Source organism: Oryzias latipes, chromosome 16 (assembly GCF_053564925.1).
Source record: "Oryzias latipes strain Hd-rR chromosome 16, Olatipes_Hd-rR_3.1".
Lineage (NCBI taxonomy): Eukaryota > Metazoa > Chordata > Actinopteri > Beloniformes > Adrianichthyidae > Oryzias > Oryzias latipes.
Genome location: NC_136252.1, coordinates 19,721,670 through 19,740,969, shown reverse-complemented (window position 1 = coordinate 19,740,969; position 19,300 = coordinate 19,721,670). Strand labels below are relative to the sequence as shown.

The following is a 19,300-nucleotide window of genomic DNA, read 5'->3' as shown; positions in this document are numbered from 1 at the left end:
TCCCTTGTAAATTCTGAGACGTTGTCAACCATATTAATAATGATCAAACTAGCAAAGATCGGTTAACACTTTTTGTTAAACGTTATTTATTCTTGTTTTATTGGAAATATAATTCTTTGTTTAAAAAAAACATTTTAGGTTCTGTCGAGTAAACGAGTAAATCGTTATTTTTAGGTCGCTGTTAACTACTAAAAAGTTACCATTTTAAAGAGGGTTTTGTGTTAGTGTGTGACATACTCATGCGACAGAGTATTTAACTGAATTTTTTCCTCATAAATTTAAAACTTTACTCCGTTGCACACTGACTGTGTTATTTTTGTTTCTTTCATTGAAGTCGTTTTTTCACGACAGCACTTGAAGGCAGCAAAGTTTGAAAAGTATGGCGACGGAGTGTCTAACAACAATCTCAGAGCAATGGATACGCGACAGATTACAACTAAAACATCCGTGTCTCGGTAAGAGTTTCATTCACCTGTGCATTGGAAAAACAAAAACCCCGCGTAAAACATTTTTTCTGTCTGACTGAAAGCAGATTAGCTATTCAAAGCTATTTTATGATGAACCGTCATCTTTTGGTCATTCATTGTTGTGTGTTTGATGCGCAGGTGATGTCCGGTCACTGAGCCTCCCAGGAACGTTAGAGGAGAAGATTGGACATCTAGGGAACGCTCTGAATAACTTCATTCGCCTGAAGTCTCTGGATCTTTCCTACAACGCCCTGGTTTCTGTGGAGGTTTGATATTTTTAATTTTTCTTATATTAAGAAAATACTTTATACTATAAAAAAAAGTCTCTTCAGAATTTATATTAAACTGATTTCAAATCACAGTCATTTTTTTTATTTTATTTCATGTGACTATTATTTCCATTGTTGGATGAATGCTTACAAATCTGGTTCCTGTTCTTTCTTTAGGGGCTGCAGCATTTAAAAAAACTGGAGAGGTTGATTCTTTATCATAACTGCATACCATCTCTTGAAGAGGTGAAAACTCTGTTCCAGCTTCCTGTTTTAAGAGAGCTGGACCTCAGGCTCAACCCTCTCACCAAAAACTGCCCACACTACTGGGCTTATATCGTGCACGCCTTGCCCAGCTTGCGAAAGCTTGGTAAGCTGGAGTCATCTGGGCCTGTTTTTGTGACTGTTTTCTGTCAAGTTCCCGACATCGTAATGAGCTTTTGGGTTTGCAGACAGCTGCTCGGTCAGAGAGACGGAACGCAAAGTTGCCATCATGCAGTTCTCCTCTGATCTTCCTCCTCAGCAGAAGAGATGCTCTCTGAATCTGGCTGAAGATCAAAGGTACGCCGAGCACAAAATCAGTTTAATGCACAAAACCTTCTTAATGCAGGCTTTAAACACCAATCTGGTCTAAATTCAGAAACTGTATGGAGCTCAGATGATGGAAATCCAGCGGTATATTATAAAGCTGCAATACACACACTTTTATCTCAAGGTTTTTTTCATCTTGTTTCATCCTTTTGTAATAAATCTATTCGTTAATTTCCATCAAACCTGCTTTCTTAAACTAGCTTGTTATTGAAGCCTGGAAGCATCAAATATGTGGTTTTTAATGTATATTTCAACCTTTTAATTAGTTATTTCTCTGTTCTGTGCCTGTTGCTGTCAGAAGCAGCAGGTTTCGTCTGGCTTTGGTCGACCGTTTGACCAAGAGGCTGTCACTCTCAGCAGAAAGTCAGGATATTGTGTTAAACAGAGTCGAGGCTGACCTTGGAGACCAATCTAAAAGAGTCAGCGACTCCGTTTACAGGAAAGGAGAAGGTAAGGACCCTTAAAGGTAATTTTTAATCACACCAAACCTGCTGACGTTCTTTCTTCACGTTGAAACCTTATTCTAGAACCCAAGGAGGAAATATTACAAAATTTCACAGAGAAGAAGAGTTCAACTCCAAAACAGGTGACTTTCTTTTTCTCCATGTCTGATTAAAAAAAAATAGTCACCCTATGCTTGCATGAATGACGGCACCCTTTGCTTGTAGGAATCTACTAAATCCATCCTCAGATATTCACCCAATATCAATGGTAAGTGTGTTTTTGGGTATTTATTTAATGATTTAATTATCTGTGTGTATATCAGAGCACTAGTAAGCAGATGGATTGCAGCAGTTGCTAAAGCAGCTAAAATGTATTTAAGTTGGTCTGAATAAGAGATTTTGTAAACCAATTCATAATGCATCATATTTTTCCCTAACATTTAAGGAAACAGTTCATGGCAATAAAAAGAGATTTTTGGTGGTGTTTGCCTCATTGTTGACTAACTATAATATTTTCAATTGTTTAAGCAGAAACATAAATGTCCACCAGGGAGAGCTAGATGTCAACTCCATAAAAATGTCTGACACTAAAAGATGAAAACATATTTGTGCCTTTCTGTGAATTTACAGATGTTGTTGTATCCAGAGGGCTACAGATGAAGGAGACACCTCCAATGAAAAACTCTACCTCATCTAAAGTAGCTGAAAGGCCTAAAGTGTCCTTCGGTCCTTTTGTAGAGAAACACAGTGCAGACAGAGGACTTCCAAACCAGAAGCTGTCCTTTAAACAAATCAGACACGAAGCTAAGGGCCATTTTACTCCAAACCCTGGTTATATATATATATATATATATATATATATATATATATATATATATATATATATATATATATATATATATATATATATATATATATATATATATATATATATATATATATATATATATATATATATATATATATATATATATATATATATATATATATATATATATATTTATTTATATTGTGTATTTAACAACTGCTATTTATTGTGGAATTTTGCCAAAGTTCACATTCCTCACTTCCTTGGAACTCTGAATGTACATGACTTTTTCAGATCAAAGCCAGTGTCGTAGCACCTCATTGATCAACATCCGTCCTGCCAGTCCACTGCAACCCGGTTTGACTCTGTCTGAGTCCTCTAACCCCATCTTACACCCTGCAAGACTCACCTACTCTAGCATCAACACGGCAGACGGGAGCAGCAGCCTGAAACAACAAGCTGGAAGGAAAAAAAGGGTTAACATTCAGTTCAGCTCTCCGACTGATTTATACTCTAAATCATAAACCTTTCTTTATTTATGCAAGGATCTTTTTATAGAAAACTTACAGCCTCTGCGAATTCCATTCTCAGGGTACTTACCGGAAGCCCCTGGAGATGCTTCTGAACCTCGTTGACAAACACTGGAGGGGCGAGAGGTCACTGCACCATAACAACAACTTCCTGTGTGAGCTTGCTTTGGGAAATGTGGTTTCTAATTACAAGATCCTGTCAAGATGCATGTCTTCTCACTTTCTCTATTTTAAACTCCAGCTCAAGCTGTCCAAATCCTCTCTATGATGGAGAGCGACATTTCCAGTCGAGAGGCTGAGGTCAGGACCTTAAGGCAGGATGTTGATACACTCAGAATTCAAGCTGTTGCCCGGGAGGAAGAACACAAAACTGAAGTCAGGAAGCTCTCTGCTCAGCTGGAGGAAACTCGTAGAACCGAGGTAAGTTCATTAATCATAGATAAAAACTTTGCATTGGAGCGCGTTGACACTGATCAGCATACTATACTGCCGCTTTTTGACGCAGGGGAAACTAAACGAGCAGCTGAGGATCGTCTTGGAGGAAAATGTCACACTGCAGAAGCAGCTCATCAAGTTAGAGCGTCAGTACCTCAAATCAATGATAAGAAGTTCACCGATGACTCAGATCAGAGGTGGGTGGAAACGCAATCGTTGTGTGGAGATCTTTTTTAGAAACTACTAGCTTGTGTTTGCTCATCTTTAGAGGCTCAGACAGAAGTGGAGGAGCTAAAGAAGGACATCGAGGGACTGAGGAGGAAAGTGCATGAAGCTGAAAAGATCCAGGACCTTTCAAATATGCTGCAAGAGAGCCACAAGTACGGAGATCCTGCAGGCTGACGTGCAGAGCGCTGTTTTTGCACAGCAAGATCATTTTTCTTTCTTTTTTGCAGGTCTCTGGTGGCTACCAACCAGTCTTTGCTTGCCGAGCTGAAGGGAAGCGGAGAGCATTTGAGGCAGATATGATGGAAAGGTGCATTTGAACATATTATTTTAATCACGGTAGTTTTTTCTTTTAAAAGAATTAGCACAGACTTTCTTCTTGATATAAACAGTAACCAGGGAGAGCCATTCATTCATGAAATTGTGTATATCTGCACGTCAGGTCTGTTATGCTAACAAATTATTATCAGGGAGAAAATGTGAGAAGGTAGGTCGGTGTCGTAGGTTTTCTGGATCTTGTTGTAAGATCTTTTTCTTTTTTTTTCTCTGTTTTTTTTTAGGTCAGTTGTGTCTGTCTGCAATGGAGTGGATGCATCAAGGCTGCAGCTGCACTCTGACTTTATTTATACGTCTGCCTGAAGGGCTAGAGGGCTGCGCACGCACATGCACTTTCCTCTCACAAACCTTAATACAAGACTGACCAGCTTAGCATTTCTATGCAACACAAAGTCCACACAGCTTTGGCTCTCCTCTAAATGTTACCGGTCACTGGTTTGGTGCTGTTGCTGCAGTTTGATTTTTGACTCCTACTCGGCACATGTTGGGATTTCTTTATTTTTTGAATAAAGCACTATAAATCATGAACACACCTGGAGAAATCTCGAGATCAAGGACAGACGCTGAAACACGGCATGCACTGGGTCACAATGAGCATGTTAAAAAGGACTTGGAAAACTATTGTTTCTCCACAATAAAAGTGCACATTATTTGGCATCAGAAGCACAGAAACGATACTCCAGCGTTCGCAGCAGACACAAAAACACACCGAGCTGCTAGTTTTGATGCATGACTCTTCATCGGCTGAGGCTACAGGTAGTGCGTTACACAAGAAACTGTTATCTTGGAAAAATATTTTACAAAAGTGGCTTGTTTGTTTCTCCTTTCATGTGGAATACTTAGTAAATAAACATTAAAAAAACCCTGCTTCGTCAGTTCGATAACCAAACATTAACAGTACAGACAAAAAGAGTTGCATTCGAGGATAATTTACTTTGCAAACATTTCAAGCAACACAAGATTTTATCAGTATCCCACGGCTTCAATGACATTTTAAGCACAACAGTTGTTAGTTTGGCACAGCAGTTTCAGAGTTTTCATCCATAAAGGCCCTGGAACAATATATTCAGAACATGCAAAAAAAAGTACACATCACAGGAAAATTTAAAACACACAACCAGTGATTTAAATTAGGGTGCGCGGCTAAATATGTCTGAATATTTACACAGTCTTGCCACAGGGTTGATTAGTTTTAATCTAAAGAGAAAATGTTAAAAATACAGTCTAATAACATTTCTTTTGTTGAAGAGTTAGTACTTTTATCAGAATGAAAAGGCTTTTTACACTTTTGTGCAGACTCTGAGACGTCAACACAGTGAGAGTAAAGATTTCATGAAGAGCCACACGCAGCATGAAGGGATGGAGTTTTTTTTTGTCTAAATGAAGAGTAAAATATATGACACATTTAAACACAAGCTGACAACGCAAATATGTCTCGGTTGAGCAAAAAGACAAATTCTTTAAAGTTGGGAATAGTGCTAACACATTTAGGTGCCCTAATTTTCTTTGTGTGTAAAAGGAAGTAGTGAGAAAAATGATCCCTTTAGTTTCATGTAAAAGCAATCCCTTTCAAAGTTTTCTTTAGAGGTGTGACTCAAATAAATACGAGTAATCTTAGGACTTTCTGCTCCAGTGACCTTTTGAACTTAATTAAAAGACTGAACAGGGTTTTTTTAAGCCATAGTGCAACACTGCTTAATAGGAAATAGGCTTTTACAGCAAACATCAGTTACCTGTGTGCCGATCACAGCTGAAGCTAAAGCGGATTAAAAACGCCTTAGGTGCTGAATAATGTAATGTAGCTAAATATGGTAGTAAAAATGTTTCTATTAAAAAGTGCAATGTTGCTAATTCATCAGACGGTTGCAATGCTGCTTTTCTTGGCATGTTGTTCGTTGTGCTCGATAAACATAAGGTCCTATCATAACAGACTTTGAATACTCATGGCATTGCAGTTGCATTTGTTCTTCTCGTGTTTTGGCAGTCACTTGCTATCAGACAGGAATGTACCAGCTGGTGACGACTTTGTAAAAATAGCTGTAAACATTTTTCCAGTTCTTACACAAAGAGAAGAACTCCTCAAAAAGAAAAAAACACAACAGATGAGCGGGAAAATAGATGAAACCTTTTTTTTTTGTGCTTTCTAAGTATGTTTTTTTTTTAAATATAAAATCATCCTGGTAGTGGATGAAATGTTTCTCTTCGCCCTCACATGGGTCTACCCTCTGTGGGTTTGTTCACTTTCTTCTCATATGTCCCTCGATGCTTGTATCCAGAGACGTATCCTGAAGTGTCAACTATGTCTACCCGCCCGGCCTTCCCTTTACCGCGGCCGGTTTCGTCGAAGCGCTCCTTGTGCGAGCCGGTAAACTTGGTGGGGTCTGTCAGACGGCTGACGGTCGGGGACGCCACGGCTCTCTGTCAAGAAGCGGACGGGCTGTAACTGCGCTTTGCTATTAACACAGGCACAAATCATGTGCGCGGTGTGAATCAGATCTTACTGTGACTCCGGCGATGACCGGCGCCTTCCCTTCGATCAGCTTAAAGACCTCCGCCTCAGCCTCCTCCCCCGTCTTGTCTTTGTATTTCTTCCTGGCCAGCTCACCGAGTGCAACCTTGAATTCGTCATATGTGATGGTGCGGCAAGTTTTCTTCCTGAAAAAGGAGGTTTGATTAGGATAACAAGCTTAATAAGATCTCTAAATGTAGAACACAATGTCTGACTGAAAGAATAAAATTGCATCACATGCGGTATGTTGACAACATTTTTCTCTCTACTTCACTTTGTAGCTGTCGCCATAGCAAAACTTGCCTCTCTATGCTGCTGTTTATGATTATGGAGGCTGATTAAACCTGGAAAACCCAAATACCTGGGAATCTGTCTTCTAATATTCCGATTTTTTTTTTTAAGTTGCAGCACAGATCAGTATCATTAATCATTCTACCAATGTAGACTGCTCCAGTTGTTTAACTGGCCTTTTGCCCGTTTCACTTCCATGTTAAAAGTCCTTAGTTACACAAACACAAACAGTCAATGCTGTGGAGATAAATCCCCTAAACAACAGCCTGTAAAGTCTGCCGTCTCCCCAGGCAACCTGCTGTCATAGTAACCAGCTGCAGCAAACAAATGTTCGGGTGTATTATCAATTGGACTCGTTCGGTGACCGGTTTTGTTTGGACAATCCTTCAGTCGTGAACATTTGAGAGCTCCATTCCTCTGCGCCTGTTCCATGCTGTCTATTGTCAGGAGTGGTGTCCAACTAAAATAACTGTCCTCTGCAGATCTTCCTGCACGGACGTACTCCGTTAAAGCATGTTGAGGGTAAAGCCGTGAAAGGAGTCTTTGCAAAAAGCTCCAGCTGAAATGCTAACCGAAAGCCCGCAAAGTGAAGTCGCTGCTGAAAATAACTAATCTACACTCTCTATCTCCTCCACAGTTTGTGCGGTGGCATTCTGGCTCTGACAGACAGCCATTCCCAGCATTCATCCTGACTCACTGAGCCGTGCTTTAATGAGCTGGGGCTCATTAAGTGGTTTAATTTTTCGTGTGTGAGCACCGAACGTAAAAGGAAAATTATGTGTGGTGAATGCAGTCCTCCCCTGGTCAGCCATGCCTGCAGTTACTGACTCTATGAAACATAGCTTCCCCTCTTCCAGAGTAACTCTATTTGACCTGCAGGTGGCTCTGAAGTGTTCACACAACCCATGCTCTACACAGATTCTACTGTACCACCTCCTCAATGTGCTCCATTTGCCCGGTTTAAACTGCACGCTGGGCTGTGAGCCCTGCTCCAGCCTACAGGAGCTGCAAATCTACACACAACTCCCCCTAATGTACACATATCACTTGGAAGGTAAGGAACCCCCTTCAATTTCCACATACATGACCACATTTTTGGGCCCATCTGTCAGTACTGTCCACCAGTACAGCAGGATTTAAACAAGTCCTGCAGTCAGATGGAAGGGCTCTTTGTAGGCTTTCCAAGAAAAATGTTATGAGATACAAACAATGATTACCATGCCAACAGTGAATGTGTTCATGCCAGTGACTCAGGGGAGCAAAGACACTTACTTGGCTCAACAAATGTCAAAGGATTTAGGAAAAGAAGTTTGAAATATATAATATATAAATATGTTGGAAAATTATATATATTTAAGTTGATTTATTCATATAAATTTTACTGACTATTAAGAGCTTAGACAAGACAAAAAAACAGCTATTTGTTGTTGTTGAAGATATTTTACCAGTTAATTTAATAAATTGAAAATAAAAAGACTGTTATGTATGCCCTTATCAAACTTGTTTGATGTATCTGAACTGTGACTATCCTTTTCTTGGTTGTTTTTACGAGTCAAGCCATCTTCACAAAAGGAAGAAGAGGAGAAAACATATCAGATCTCCTCCTGGAGCAGTGCATTGTCTTGATCCGTTTTTTTTTTTTGTTTTAGTTTGTAACATTTAAAAAAAAAATTAGGAGTTGCTTATCAGACAGAACCTTCACAAGATAACATTTTGTATATTTGAAGTTTCTTTGCCAGAAAATAGATTTTGTGAATATTTGTGTGGAAAGCCACTGTTTCCTTATCTAAACAGTACGGAACACTTCACCTGGAGTCAAAGGCAAGGATTCATAAGTTATATGAAAATATTGATAGAGAGGGTGAAAATAGTAAAAATATATATATATTAAATATCAGTTATGTATGAGAAAATGATGAAAAATACACTAATTTAATTCACAATTTAGAAGAGAATTTTCTTCACAGCTTCTCCATTCCTACAGCAGGACAGTATGATGAATGGCACTAAGCCACGCTCCACAATTCTGATGCTGCCATGCAGAATGATCCCTATTCATATGATTCAGCAAGGATTAAAAAAAAGAAAAATCTTTGCGCATGAATGAAATCCTGACAAATAAGCATTTTATGAACCGCACATACTTCAGTTCTACGATTTGTTTTCACATCCCAGTAAAATCAGCAGTTTGTAAAACAACATCTGGCTCAAAAACAGGGAGCCGAGGAGAAGAATATTTTCTCCGACAGTCAAAAAACATTAAGGTCCCGCTTGTTAAAGAGTGAAATGAAGCCTTAAAGAATGACTCATGCACTCATGCAGCTGAAGGACATGTACAATGAAACATTCTTGCATTTAGCTAAAAGACAGATAAAGGAAAGAGGAAATTTTGTCAATTTATCAAACTAGGAAAAAGTTGTTTAAAATGTGCACATAATATTAAAATGTCCCTATTTGTGTTATAATTACGGCTTTATGTGAGGTTTTGTGACAGCATCTTGAATATGTGCTACAACTATGAGATAAAAGAATATTTATATATTTTAACCTGCAATCTGAATTCCTGCAAATACAATTATTAAAGCAATACCTTTGCAGCCCCATGTGCAGATTCCTGCAAACGCCACAAGGTTTGACCCAGAAATTAACAGACTAGTCAATTAAATTTAAAAGCTCATGCAGAATTAATAAGAATTAAACACACTGGCTTAAGTGCACCATATTGTTGGCACTTTTTCTTACTTTACTTTGCTGAAGACAATGTCCACATCAGTAAGAGTGATGTTCTTGCCGTCAATCACGCCACAGTCTTTGCAGAGTTTGGACCAGTTCTTGCCGTGCATGTCCTTGCCAGTGGCGCGAGTGTCTCCATGGATGGCAAACCGTCGAAACGACTCCTCTAAAGCGGTCAACTCGACTGGCGTGGAGGAGCCGGCGCCTCCGTCACTGGTTCCATTGGACTCAGTCGAAAGCCTTTTAGACATCCGGTCTTTCGAGTGTTCACTGTGCGGCCGTAAAGCAACTGATCCGGCGTTCGGGTGCTTGGCCGTCTGGACCTTAAAGTCTTCTATATTGTCTCTATAAGCAAAGATAAAAATTCATGGAATACATGTAAGGAGCAATGTACTGTACATTTGACAGCTCTGACATGCAGCAACACAAATGTCCTGAACTCACTGACCTGATAACATTCAGACACTAAAGGTGTCGAACCCTTGAAATATATCATAATTCTTGTGGAGTAAATAAAAAAAAAGGTTTTCTGTGAACCCAACAACTAAAATCGGCAAAAAAAAACAACAATCAGCAGATGCAGAAATAGAGGTGACTTCACCAGGCACATGTCAGGTCTGATTTCTTTCTGCATGACTTTCATTAACAAACTTACCTGCTGTGAGTAAAACCCCTTCAGATCAAGATGCAACTTGCTAGTGTTTCTATTTTTATTTTTATGTAACTTGGCTTCAAGGCGAACCTAGAGTTGTTGAATAGAATGTTATATGTTGCGGTACAGAGGTAAAAACTTAAAATAGATTTCTAAAACAGACACCGACCATCCAGATGTGTGTTTGTGAAGGTTTCGAATAAAAACTTACTTCTGATCTGCCATCGTTGAGCGGGTATTTGGTTCCTTCTGTGAAGTGGTAAAGTTTGCTGACTTTTGTTTTCTCTTTGTGCTGTGGGAAAGAGGAAAGTGAAGCTGAGTGAGTAAGAGTAAGGGCACACCCAAAACATATGAGCTGCTGTTTATTTTTTTGAAGTGTTTTTCTATAGGAACCCTGATAGGGTTCAAATAAATCAATCTAAATTTGTAAGTAGACCACTGTGCTGTAATGGGAACCCAACAAAGGTGGATGTAGGTCTGCATTAATAACGGCAAAGATAAATTACCAATAAAAGTGTTTTGTCTCACTGGTTTTTATTGTTGTTCAGCAGAAGGTTTATGATACAGATTCATTTGGTGTCATAAAGTGATGCTTTATTGCCAAAGCTGGCGATTCATCAACGGTAAAAAAAAACTCCTGCACTCATTTATTCTTATAAATTAACGATTGTTTAAAAAGGGATGAACAAAACAGATTATCATAAAGATGAAGCAGATATTGAGGAAAACTATGAGGTAATTTTCTTAAATGCATAACCTTGGAAAATCCCCAAAATGGAAAAAAAAAGTAAAAAAAATAAGATCAGATGCACTGAATTTACACTGTGGCACTTCAAATTTACAGCATTCAATAGCTCTTACTCATAATCAGAACTCCATACAACTTGTAAAAATCAGATAACCTTATTTATTTTTGGTTTATGGACAGTCTTCCTTGTAGTCTAGTAATATTTATGCTTTTCATGGTTGCAAGCACACAAACTGGCTTCACATTGTTGGGTTTTCATTTGGTTTTTAAACATCTGCCACTCAAAAGGTGGAACTAAATACACACATTTATGGAAGTGTCTCAAAAATGCCATTAAAAAAAGCCAATCGATACTCAAAAACTCTAAATATGTTGATAACTGGGTTAAAATTATTTAATGGCAGAGTGTATTTTTAGTATTTTATTGAGTAAGAACAAAAATGATTGAGGCTAAATACACTTTTACTCATATTTTGATACTTTAAATAACTTTTTTTAAATAAGTACATCTATTTCCATTTCAGACCAATTTTCTTTCTCTACATTTTCTGTTAATTAACTTGTCAAACTTCTCACTTGTATAAAGAAACGTAGGTGAACAAAAGGCTGTTCAGTCTCTCAGATTTATTTTGAGTGTCAATAATCAGGTAATGCAAAAAGATGAAAAAAATCATTTTAAAATGTTATTTGATCATTTTAAACTTCTAGTCTATGCAAGTGTGGGACATTTGAAGCTATGCGATTCTACAGTAGTAGCTCTAAAACTTCCTATGGCTTACTGAGGATTTTCCTTTTGACAGACTCTGGTTTCAAACTTTTGGCTAAGTCAATGCAGATTTTTTTTTCAGCTGCTGCCTACAATGATCACCAAAGCAAATCTCCATTTAACCATTTAACTACCCAACCAAGACTTAATTACAAAAAAAACCTGCTGCTTATTCCAATGGGAGAGTAATACACACAATCAATGTTTTGAGCAGACATTTAAAGGGTTAAGTCTTTCCTCTGTATTTTCTTGACTCAACTAATTTCAGCGTTGTTTGTAAGAAACTATAAATATACCTGCAACTGAAGAAGAGCTGCACATGAAAAGTCTAACATTTACAGTGTAAAGACTCTCACTTCTGAGAATAGGTAAAACCATCTTCTATGATAAAGGATAAAGTCCAGCTTTATTACTTACTACTTAGATAAAGGCATTGGGAAAATAAAGAAAGTCCTTGCTGCAACAAATGATTGTTGGTAAAATGGATTTCAGGACAAGTATTAAAAATGGACATTAAAGATATGGGTTTGTGACAACCACAATATTGTCTTCCTTGACTACATCCATGAACTTTCTCTTTGGTTTCTAGACCTTTTTCCTGACAGTTTCAACCTCAGTATCCTTTACCAATATAATCCCCTCTGAATGTGTCCAAACAATCATGATCTGATTTCATACATTTATCTTCAAAACATCTAACTCTGAAGGATTTATTCTTCACATCTTCATCTCTGCCTCCTTTTCAGTTTTCACCTATAGTGGTAATGCTCCTCCAAGTTCTTCATAACAGGTGAAACCTGGAAGTAACCAGTCATTTAGACCAGGAATGATCTTAGCCAGAAATGCAGTGTTTCACATACTATATGCTAGATTTGTGAAGTTTTCCATCATATCTTGGACGAGAAAAGGTACAGCACAAGATCAACCTCAGAATCTCACACTCTACACAAAAACTCAGTTGCAGAATTGATCAACTGTGTGGCAGAAAGTCACGAAAGCTGGTCTAATTTCATGTACGGTAATATTTTGGAATAACAAGGTTAAAAATGGGCTTTAATGACAAATCACTAAATCCACAATTAGGAATATAAACTTGACAAAAATAAAATTCAATTATGTTGTGTTTCTTTTTTTTAGTGTTTATCAGTTACTGCATATGCCATAAAAACACTATTTCAAAAGTTATAGTTTGGTAATAATTTTTAAGTTACCGTATTCTTATCTCTGCCATTTACCCATTAATTTCTTAATGTTTTTAATTAAACCGAAAAAAATAATCGATGATTTTATTTCACTATTGATCAATTCAAAAGCTTTTACTGCCATCTTAATGTTCTTCTATTAATAACTTCTCATCAGAATATTATTAAAGGAGCTATACAGATTAAAGGCAGAACCTTTCTGTTGGTTTGTTCCTGCTAAGTCTACACTGCTGTAATGGATTTCAAAATGGAAGTTGGAATCGAGCTTTTATAGCCAGCAGCACAAAAATTACTGTCACATCTCTGTCAGAAATCATTGACTCCCTTTTTACCACACTTATTTTGTCTTTTCTATCTTGCTTTGCATGACTTCATTCAGTCTAAGCTTCAGAATTTCTCCCTAAACACATCATTCCAGTTTCCAGTGCGTAAACAGCAACAGCTTTACTACACCTTGAAACAGCCTTAAATAACATCGAAAAGCAACCTGTAAAATAAATGACAGCGATTATCTGAAAAGGATTTGACCCACATCTTCATTTTAGCTGTAACCACAAGCATCTAAAATATTTCCATACGTCTCTCCTCACCTTTCAGCTGTTCCCATGCTCAGGGAAGCATCCTTAAAAACAGCAGCTTTAGGTCTAAAATGACTAAATAACAGCTCAAGTCACTTTAGCAAACACATTAATCAAGATGGAAACCAGGCTTAGCAGCACAACCAATGAATAAAACGTTCTGCTCTTGTTAAGAAAGTCTGAACTGCTCCCTGGAGTCGACAGTGAAGTGCGAGTACTCACCCCCCAGTGACAGTGGCAATACCAAAGGGTTGGTTTCTGCAGTCCTGTGGCCAACTATCACAAATGTGACCTCACTAACTACAGTCCACACTTCAACACACACAAGCTTAGGTCTGCTTGTACAAAAGAGTGCAGTGCATAAAGCTATTATAATAAGAAAGTCGACTCATAGAGAGCAAAAAAGAAGAGATTATTAATGTGTATGAATAATGGCTTTCAGAACCATGGAGACTGGGAACCTATTGTTCAATTCAAGTGGCTCCTCTGTCTGACCCATGCCCGTTTCTTCACACATACACACAGAGTGACATCGCAGAGTACCACTGTTGGTGGTGGGGGTTTCTGTCATATGTCATCAAGGACTCGTGCCAAGCCATTGAGACAGAGTTATTGAGCCTCCTAAATCCCTCGTGTACCAGCAATAAAGTGGAGTGCAGACATTAAAAACAGATATAACTCAGTAGACAAATCAATTGCATCAAACTGGGAAGTAAAGTTAAAAAAAGGAAGAACAATTAAAACTGGTGCTTAGAATTTATCAATTTAAACAATTTCATATCTGAACAGGGGGACACATTTTCACTAGACCGCACATTAGTTAAGCAACTGGGGAGGAGAATGGTAGAGTTCAATCTAAGAAAAACATACAGCAGCAAAAAAAGTGGGGGGTTTTTTCAGTCACTGGTATGGCAAGTTAAAAAGGTTTTTTAAAAAGTCTATAATATTTAGGTATCACATGGACGCTTCAACTGTGAAAGACAGAATCTAAAAAGGTATCAAGGGAATCACATTGTATGATTTTTGAACAATTCATTGTATAACAGGGCAGAAAATATTTAGCTCCTGAAAACAAGCAAACATTCTGTCCTCACAGGCCTGCTTCTTCCTAAAGAAGCTCTTATATCCTCCACGCACTACCTGACTTAATGACTCATGTTTGAACTGGTTATCTGTATAAAAGACACTTGTCCACACGCTTAAACAGTAAGACTGCAACCTTTTCCACTAAGACCAAGGAGCTGTCGAAGTACACCAGTGACTAGATTGTTCATCTGAACAAGACTGGAATGAACCAATCTATAATACACAAGCAGCTTGAAGAGAAGAAACCAACTCTTGGAACAATTATTAGAAAATGGAAGAAATAAAAGATCACTGGCAATCTCCCTCCACCTGAGGTTCCATGCAAAATCTCACCTGGTAGATTACAAGTGATCTCAAGAACAGAGAGGAACCAACTCAGAACTACAGGGTCAATGACCTGGTGAGACCTGGGATCACAGGTAACAAAGGTTATTATTTGTAACACTCAAATCAAATCCTGCAGCTCCTCAGATGTCTGTTTGCTTAAACCAGCACATATCCAGGCCCATCCAAAGTTTGCCAGAACCCATCTGGATGATCCAAAGGAGGATTGGGAGAAGGTCATGTAGTCAGATGAGACCAAATTGAAATTCTTTGATATAAACACCACTTGCCGTGTTTGGAGGAGGGAGAATGATAAGTTGCATCCAAAGAAATTTGAACCCAAAGTGAAGCATGGGGGTGGATATGTCATGGTTTGGAGCTGTTTTTCTGCATAGGGGAACAGCACAACTGATCCATATGAAGGGAAGGATGAATGGGTTTATGTATGGTGAGATTTTGAGCAAAATCCTTCTTCCATCATTGAGGATGAAGTGCATCTGGATCTTAAACATGACAATGACCCCAAACACATCACCCAGGCAACAAAGGATTGGGAGGCTTCATGTATTTTTGTTTCTTTATTTGTTATGCTATGGATGCACTTTTAACTAAATAGGAGGAAGGTTCAAATCTCAGGTAGAACCCCAGTGGATCCGAATGAGGTCTTCTATTGGTGGCAGTTTATTCTGTTTTTCTTGTATCCAACTGTCCATTAATTTGATATAATCATAAGAGGTTTCTTTTGTTGGCAGGAGTAAATTGTTGTGGTTGTTTGAGCCGTTTACTCCTTTGTGGTGATGTATTGGACCAACAGTATGTCCATCATGGCAGCAGAGATCCCAACAATCCTAAAGAGGCAGAAGAATTCATGGAACATGGACATTGCTATTTTTGTATTCAGACAGCTCTGATCACATTAAAAGTCTGAATACATTTTGAGTATTTCTCATGAAGGAATTCCATGTTTTTAGCAGAGTAGTGACCAACTGTGTGCTTTGCTTTGTACTTCACCAGCAACAGCAAATGTACAAGAAACAAAGGGACCTTTTCAGTCTCCCCCAACAATATATTGACAGTAAGTTCAAGTGGTTGAGTCCTTAGTACAAAAAGCGCTCTCTAACATGCTGTTTAGCACACAAAAGAGGTAAGTGAGGCAGAGGTCAAAATATGCAAAAGCATATTTTTAATTAAGCAAGCATCTCCATCATTGTAGTACTTTCGTGCCTTGCTCCAGTTTTTCTGCTCTACTTTGTCACACACAAAGTAAGGGCAGATCTCCAGAGACAAATCTGTGACTGGATGACAGCATGCTTACATACACTTGCCTTCTGGCAAACCCTCTGCACAGATGAGTGCTTTAACTATAAACTGACCCATTTTAAGCTGCATCTATTCATGGCAACCATGAACCGCTGCAAATGGAAGATTCTCTTCATTATAAAGAAGTGCAGGCAATATGCATGCCGAAATGCACCGTGACTTAAATATCAGTGATTTCTTGTGTAACAGATGGTGTTTTGCTCATGAAACTAAGTCCCCTCAGATACGCAAGAGTGATGTGTCTGAATACAGTTCATTCCTCTGTCAGACAATCTCATTGAGTGAGCGTGCAGAGATCCTATCTGCTTCCCATCCAGACTTTTCATCTCTGTTTTAGAAAGTGACCACGTTTGTTAATTAAAATGTATAACCACGACTGTCATCACTAATTGAGACTCTCCATCCTCCAGGTCATCTGGTGTGCAATACTGAGCAACATAAGTTCAAACGTTTAATCAACGCTGTACAAAACTCCCATTTTGGGGCGGCCGTGGTACAGTGGTAGGGCGGTCAACCTCCAATCGTAAGATTACGGGTTCGGCTATATTGACTTCGCGAGGAATCACTTCAACTAAAAATATCCATCCTGCTGTTTCAGCATCCAGATACGCCAATGTCATACCTACAAATGCTCTACCTAACGTCCCTAATTCAGCCCTACTCCCACTCTTCAGTCAGCACTTCAAGTGAAAGAAAGCGTGACATCAGTATGCACCCTGCCCCTTGTCTGAGGTCATGCCATCTTTGTCTCCTTAAGCCCATCACTGTTTGGTGACTCAATGGTCTTGGCAGGCAGCATGCTGCATGGATCTTTTAAACAAACTCCAGCAGTTATTGTTGGCAGCACCACACCAAAACGGATGTTAAGAAAACCCAGCTTGTGAAGGATGTGCTCCACCTTTTGCTTAATGACTGATGGTGCTGGTTCTAACCCCCTGTTGACCCTAAGCTGGATGATACAGGTCCTAAATTTGAATCCATTGGCGGGCCCATGCTTCCTTATTTGAAGTACACGCTTGATGCCAGGAGCATTACTGACTCTAAAGAAAGGCAATAGCTAACATGGAAACCACGCAGAGATAATTCTTTAGATCAGACATGTGTAATTACATGACCTTTGCTGTGGTTTACTGTATTTACAGGGAAACCCTTAATAATTCCCTGTTATAGATTAGAAACAGCAGCTAAACCCATTGAAGCATATTTATTGTGTTGTCATATAGCAGTGATGTCATCATTCTGTGCATTTGTGTGGGAGAACAAGTTGTACCTCCTTCACTCCCTCCCCCCACAACATCTCAATTCAGAAGAAATTTAATGAATCTGAATACTTTTTTACTTATAATTATACAACTACCTCCTCATAGACTCAACAGTATGATGGTTGCATGCCTGCCCATTATCTTTTCACATAATAAATAGTTATTTTATTGCAGGATCTTTTAGTGTCAGTGAGCCTGCGCATAAATGACAACCAGAGAATTTAAAAAAAAAGGTTTATGTTCCTGACTGCAGCTTAGTGTCTGCGCGCGTTTCCGAGGCAAAACGTGTTACATAAACCTGAAAGTGCCAAATTTACAAGAAGTCCACGTGACGCGTTTGTTGCTGTTAACCCCCTGCAGCAATCTGCCAGATTACAGGGAAACACGAGACATGCGTGCCCGCGCAGATCAAACCAAATGCTCCTAATATTCCTAGGAAAAGGCATGCACCGACCTGCACAAACAGCATCCTTTCAGAACAGGGTTGTTGTTTTGCGTGAAGGTCTGCACGAGCATAAAACAGCAACAACAACAACAACCAAGACTTAGATTTTTGTAAAGAAATCAAGCCATGTTTTGATTACCTGGTGACGCAATCCTCCAGCGCGCTTTCGATTCTACAAATCCATTTTAGCGCGTCGAGAAGCCTTCAGGTGTCTTTCCTCCCTACCGCCTGCGCTCGAGTCCACCCGATGGTTGAAGCCGTCAGAGATGCTGAACAGAAACCAGGCCGCTGATTGGCTGCCGCCGCCGCGCGCGCGACAAGCTCCTCTCCTCTCAGCTCGATGTTGTTGTTATTGATGTAGGCTGGGATGGAGCGCGTATGTGGCGCGGGAAACGGGCGTACTAAACACCCAAAAAATCAAAAACAGCTTCTTTAACAATTAACCTCAAGAACCTCCAGGACAATTAACCAATAATTCCACGAGAAGCAGAAAAAACGGACTGTTTGTGTAATTGAGTCCAAGCAGAATTTCGAACCCTTCCAAACACAGGCTGTCCAAAGATTGTTGGCAAAATGTCCCAAGTTAGACAAAAGAAACGAATCCCATTCTTTCCGAATAAAAGCACCCCAGCCTCTGAAACTTCCCCCTCTGCTCTCCAACACTGCTGTGTTACACAATCACAGAGCTTCGCTGAACTAAGATGGTCATTATGTAACTCCTGCTCATACTGATGATGACTGCATTGATGGAAGGATCTTCATCTTTCAGATATGGAGTTCAAAGATGTGGAGAAATGGAGGAAACATTGTACACAGTGGCCGAAGATGATGATATAAAAAAGCCTTTAAAAAACTGAAATTAGTTGATGACATAATGATGCAGCTTAAAATGTTCCTACGGCGCCACACTGTGGCTAGTAGATTATTGCATTGTATGGTAGTTCAATCTGATCCTTCTCCTTACAAATAAATTGCCATCACTTTGTACTGTTAAACCAAGCTCCTAAACGGGTGCACGCAGCCATTTTCAGTTGGGCCCTAGGTTGTCCCCTTAAGAAAATAGGTGGTTTCTAATTTTTCCATTAAAATTGGACCAAGTTTTACGCCTTGTGCTGGTGCCTTTATTTTTTTGAAGTCCCACGCACACTCACACATCCAGGGACACGTTAGTAACCACTCAACCTATGGGAGAAAGCTGGTGTGCCCGAGGAAAACCCACACATGCAAGGGCAGAACACGCAAACTCCACATGGAAAGGTCCCAGCTGGGATTCAAACCAG

The 19,300-nt window shown here is 39.1% G+C and overlaps 2 protein-coding genes across 6 annotated transcripts; one reads left to right on the top strand and one right to left on the bottom strand.

Annotated features, from left to right (window-relative positions):
• Positions 1 to 23: 23 nt before the first annotated feature.
• On the top strand, positions 24 to 4,632 carry cep72 (centrosomal protein 72). Of its 3 annotated transcripts, none has more exons than XM_023964701.2 (15): positions 24 to 455; positions 606 to 733; positions 914 to 1,106; positions 1,189 to 1,297; positions 1,626 to 1,777; positions 1,855 to 1,913; positions 1,996 to 2,038; positions 2,401 to 2,601; positions 2,873 to 3,054; positions 3,170 to 3,263; positions 3,350 to 3,528; positions 3,614 to 3,740; positions 3,812 to 3,923; positions 3,999 to 4,078; positions 4,329 to 4,632. In XM_023964701.2, the coding sequence occupies exons 1-14, from the start codon at positions 380 to 382 to the stop codon at positions 4,069 to 4,071; spliced, it is 1,728 nt and encodes a 575-aa protein (XP_023820469.1). In that variant the 5' UTR covers positions 24 to 379; the 3' UTR covers positions 4,072 to 4,078; positions 4,329 to 4,632. The 3 variants fall into 3 exon arrangements, with proteins under 3 accessions (XP_023820469.1, XP_023820471.1, XP_023820470.1); XM_023964702.2 differs by having other exon boundaries at positions 300 to 455; positions 1,629 to 1,777; XM_023964703.1 differs by lacking the exon at positions 2,401 to 2,601 and having other exon boundaries at positions 288 to 455.
• On the bottom strand, positions 4,585 to 18,718 carry tppp (tubulin polymerization promoting protein). Of its 3 annotated transcripts, none has more exons than XM_004078094.4 (5): positions 18,160 to 18,718; positions 10,501 to 10,581; positions 9,647 to 9,982; positions 6,606 to 6,759; positions 4,585 to 6,522 (listed from the first exon to the last, which is right to left on the bottom strand). In XM_004078094.4, exons 2-5 carry the CDS (start codon positions 10,512 to 10,514, stop codon positions 6,313 to 6,315), a joined length of 714 nt encoding a protein of 237 aa, XP_004078142.1. In that variant the 5' UTR covers positions 10,515 to 10,581; positions 18,160 to 18,718; the 3' UTR covers positions 4,585 to 6,312. The 3 variants fall into 3 exon arrangements, with proteins under 3 accessions (XP_004078142.1, XP_020565807.1, XP_020565806.1); XM_020710148.3 differs by lacking the exon at positions 18,160 to 18,718 and adding an exon at positions 13,806 to 14,084; XM_020710147.3 differs by lacking the exon at positions 18,160 to 18,718 and adding an exon at positions 13,596 to 13,803.
• Between the last annotated feature and the right edge of the window lie 582 nt (positions 18,719 to 19,300).

Excerpts from the sequence above, each read along its gene's own strand:
- cep72 (XM_023964701.2), top strand. The coding sequence starts at position 380 with ATGGCGACGGAGTGTCTAACAACAATCTCAGAGCAATGGATACGCGAC. Across the intron at positions 2,602-2,872 it reads CCATTTTACTCCAAACCCTG|ATCAAAGCCAGTGTCGTAGC; the intron begins GTTATATATATA and ends TGACTTTTTCAG. Across the intron at positions 3,741-3,811 it reads ACCGATGACTCAGATCAGAG|AGGCTCAGACAGAAGTGGAG; the intron begins GTGGGTGGAAAC and ends GCTCATCTTTAG.
- tppp (XM_020710147.3), bottom strand. Across the intron at positions 9,983-10,500 it reads TCAACGATGGCAGATCAGAA|AGACAATATAGAAGACTTTA; the intron begins GTAAGTTTTTAT and ends CTTTGCTTATAG. Across the intron at positions 6,523-6,605 it reads CGGTCATCGCCGGAGTCACA|AGAGCCGTGGCGTCCCCGAC; the intron begins GTAAGATCTGAT and ends GCTTCTTGACAG.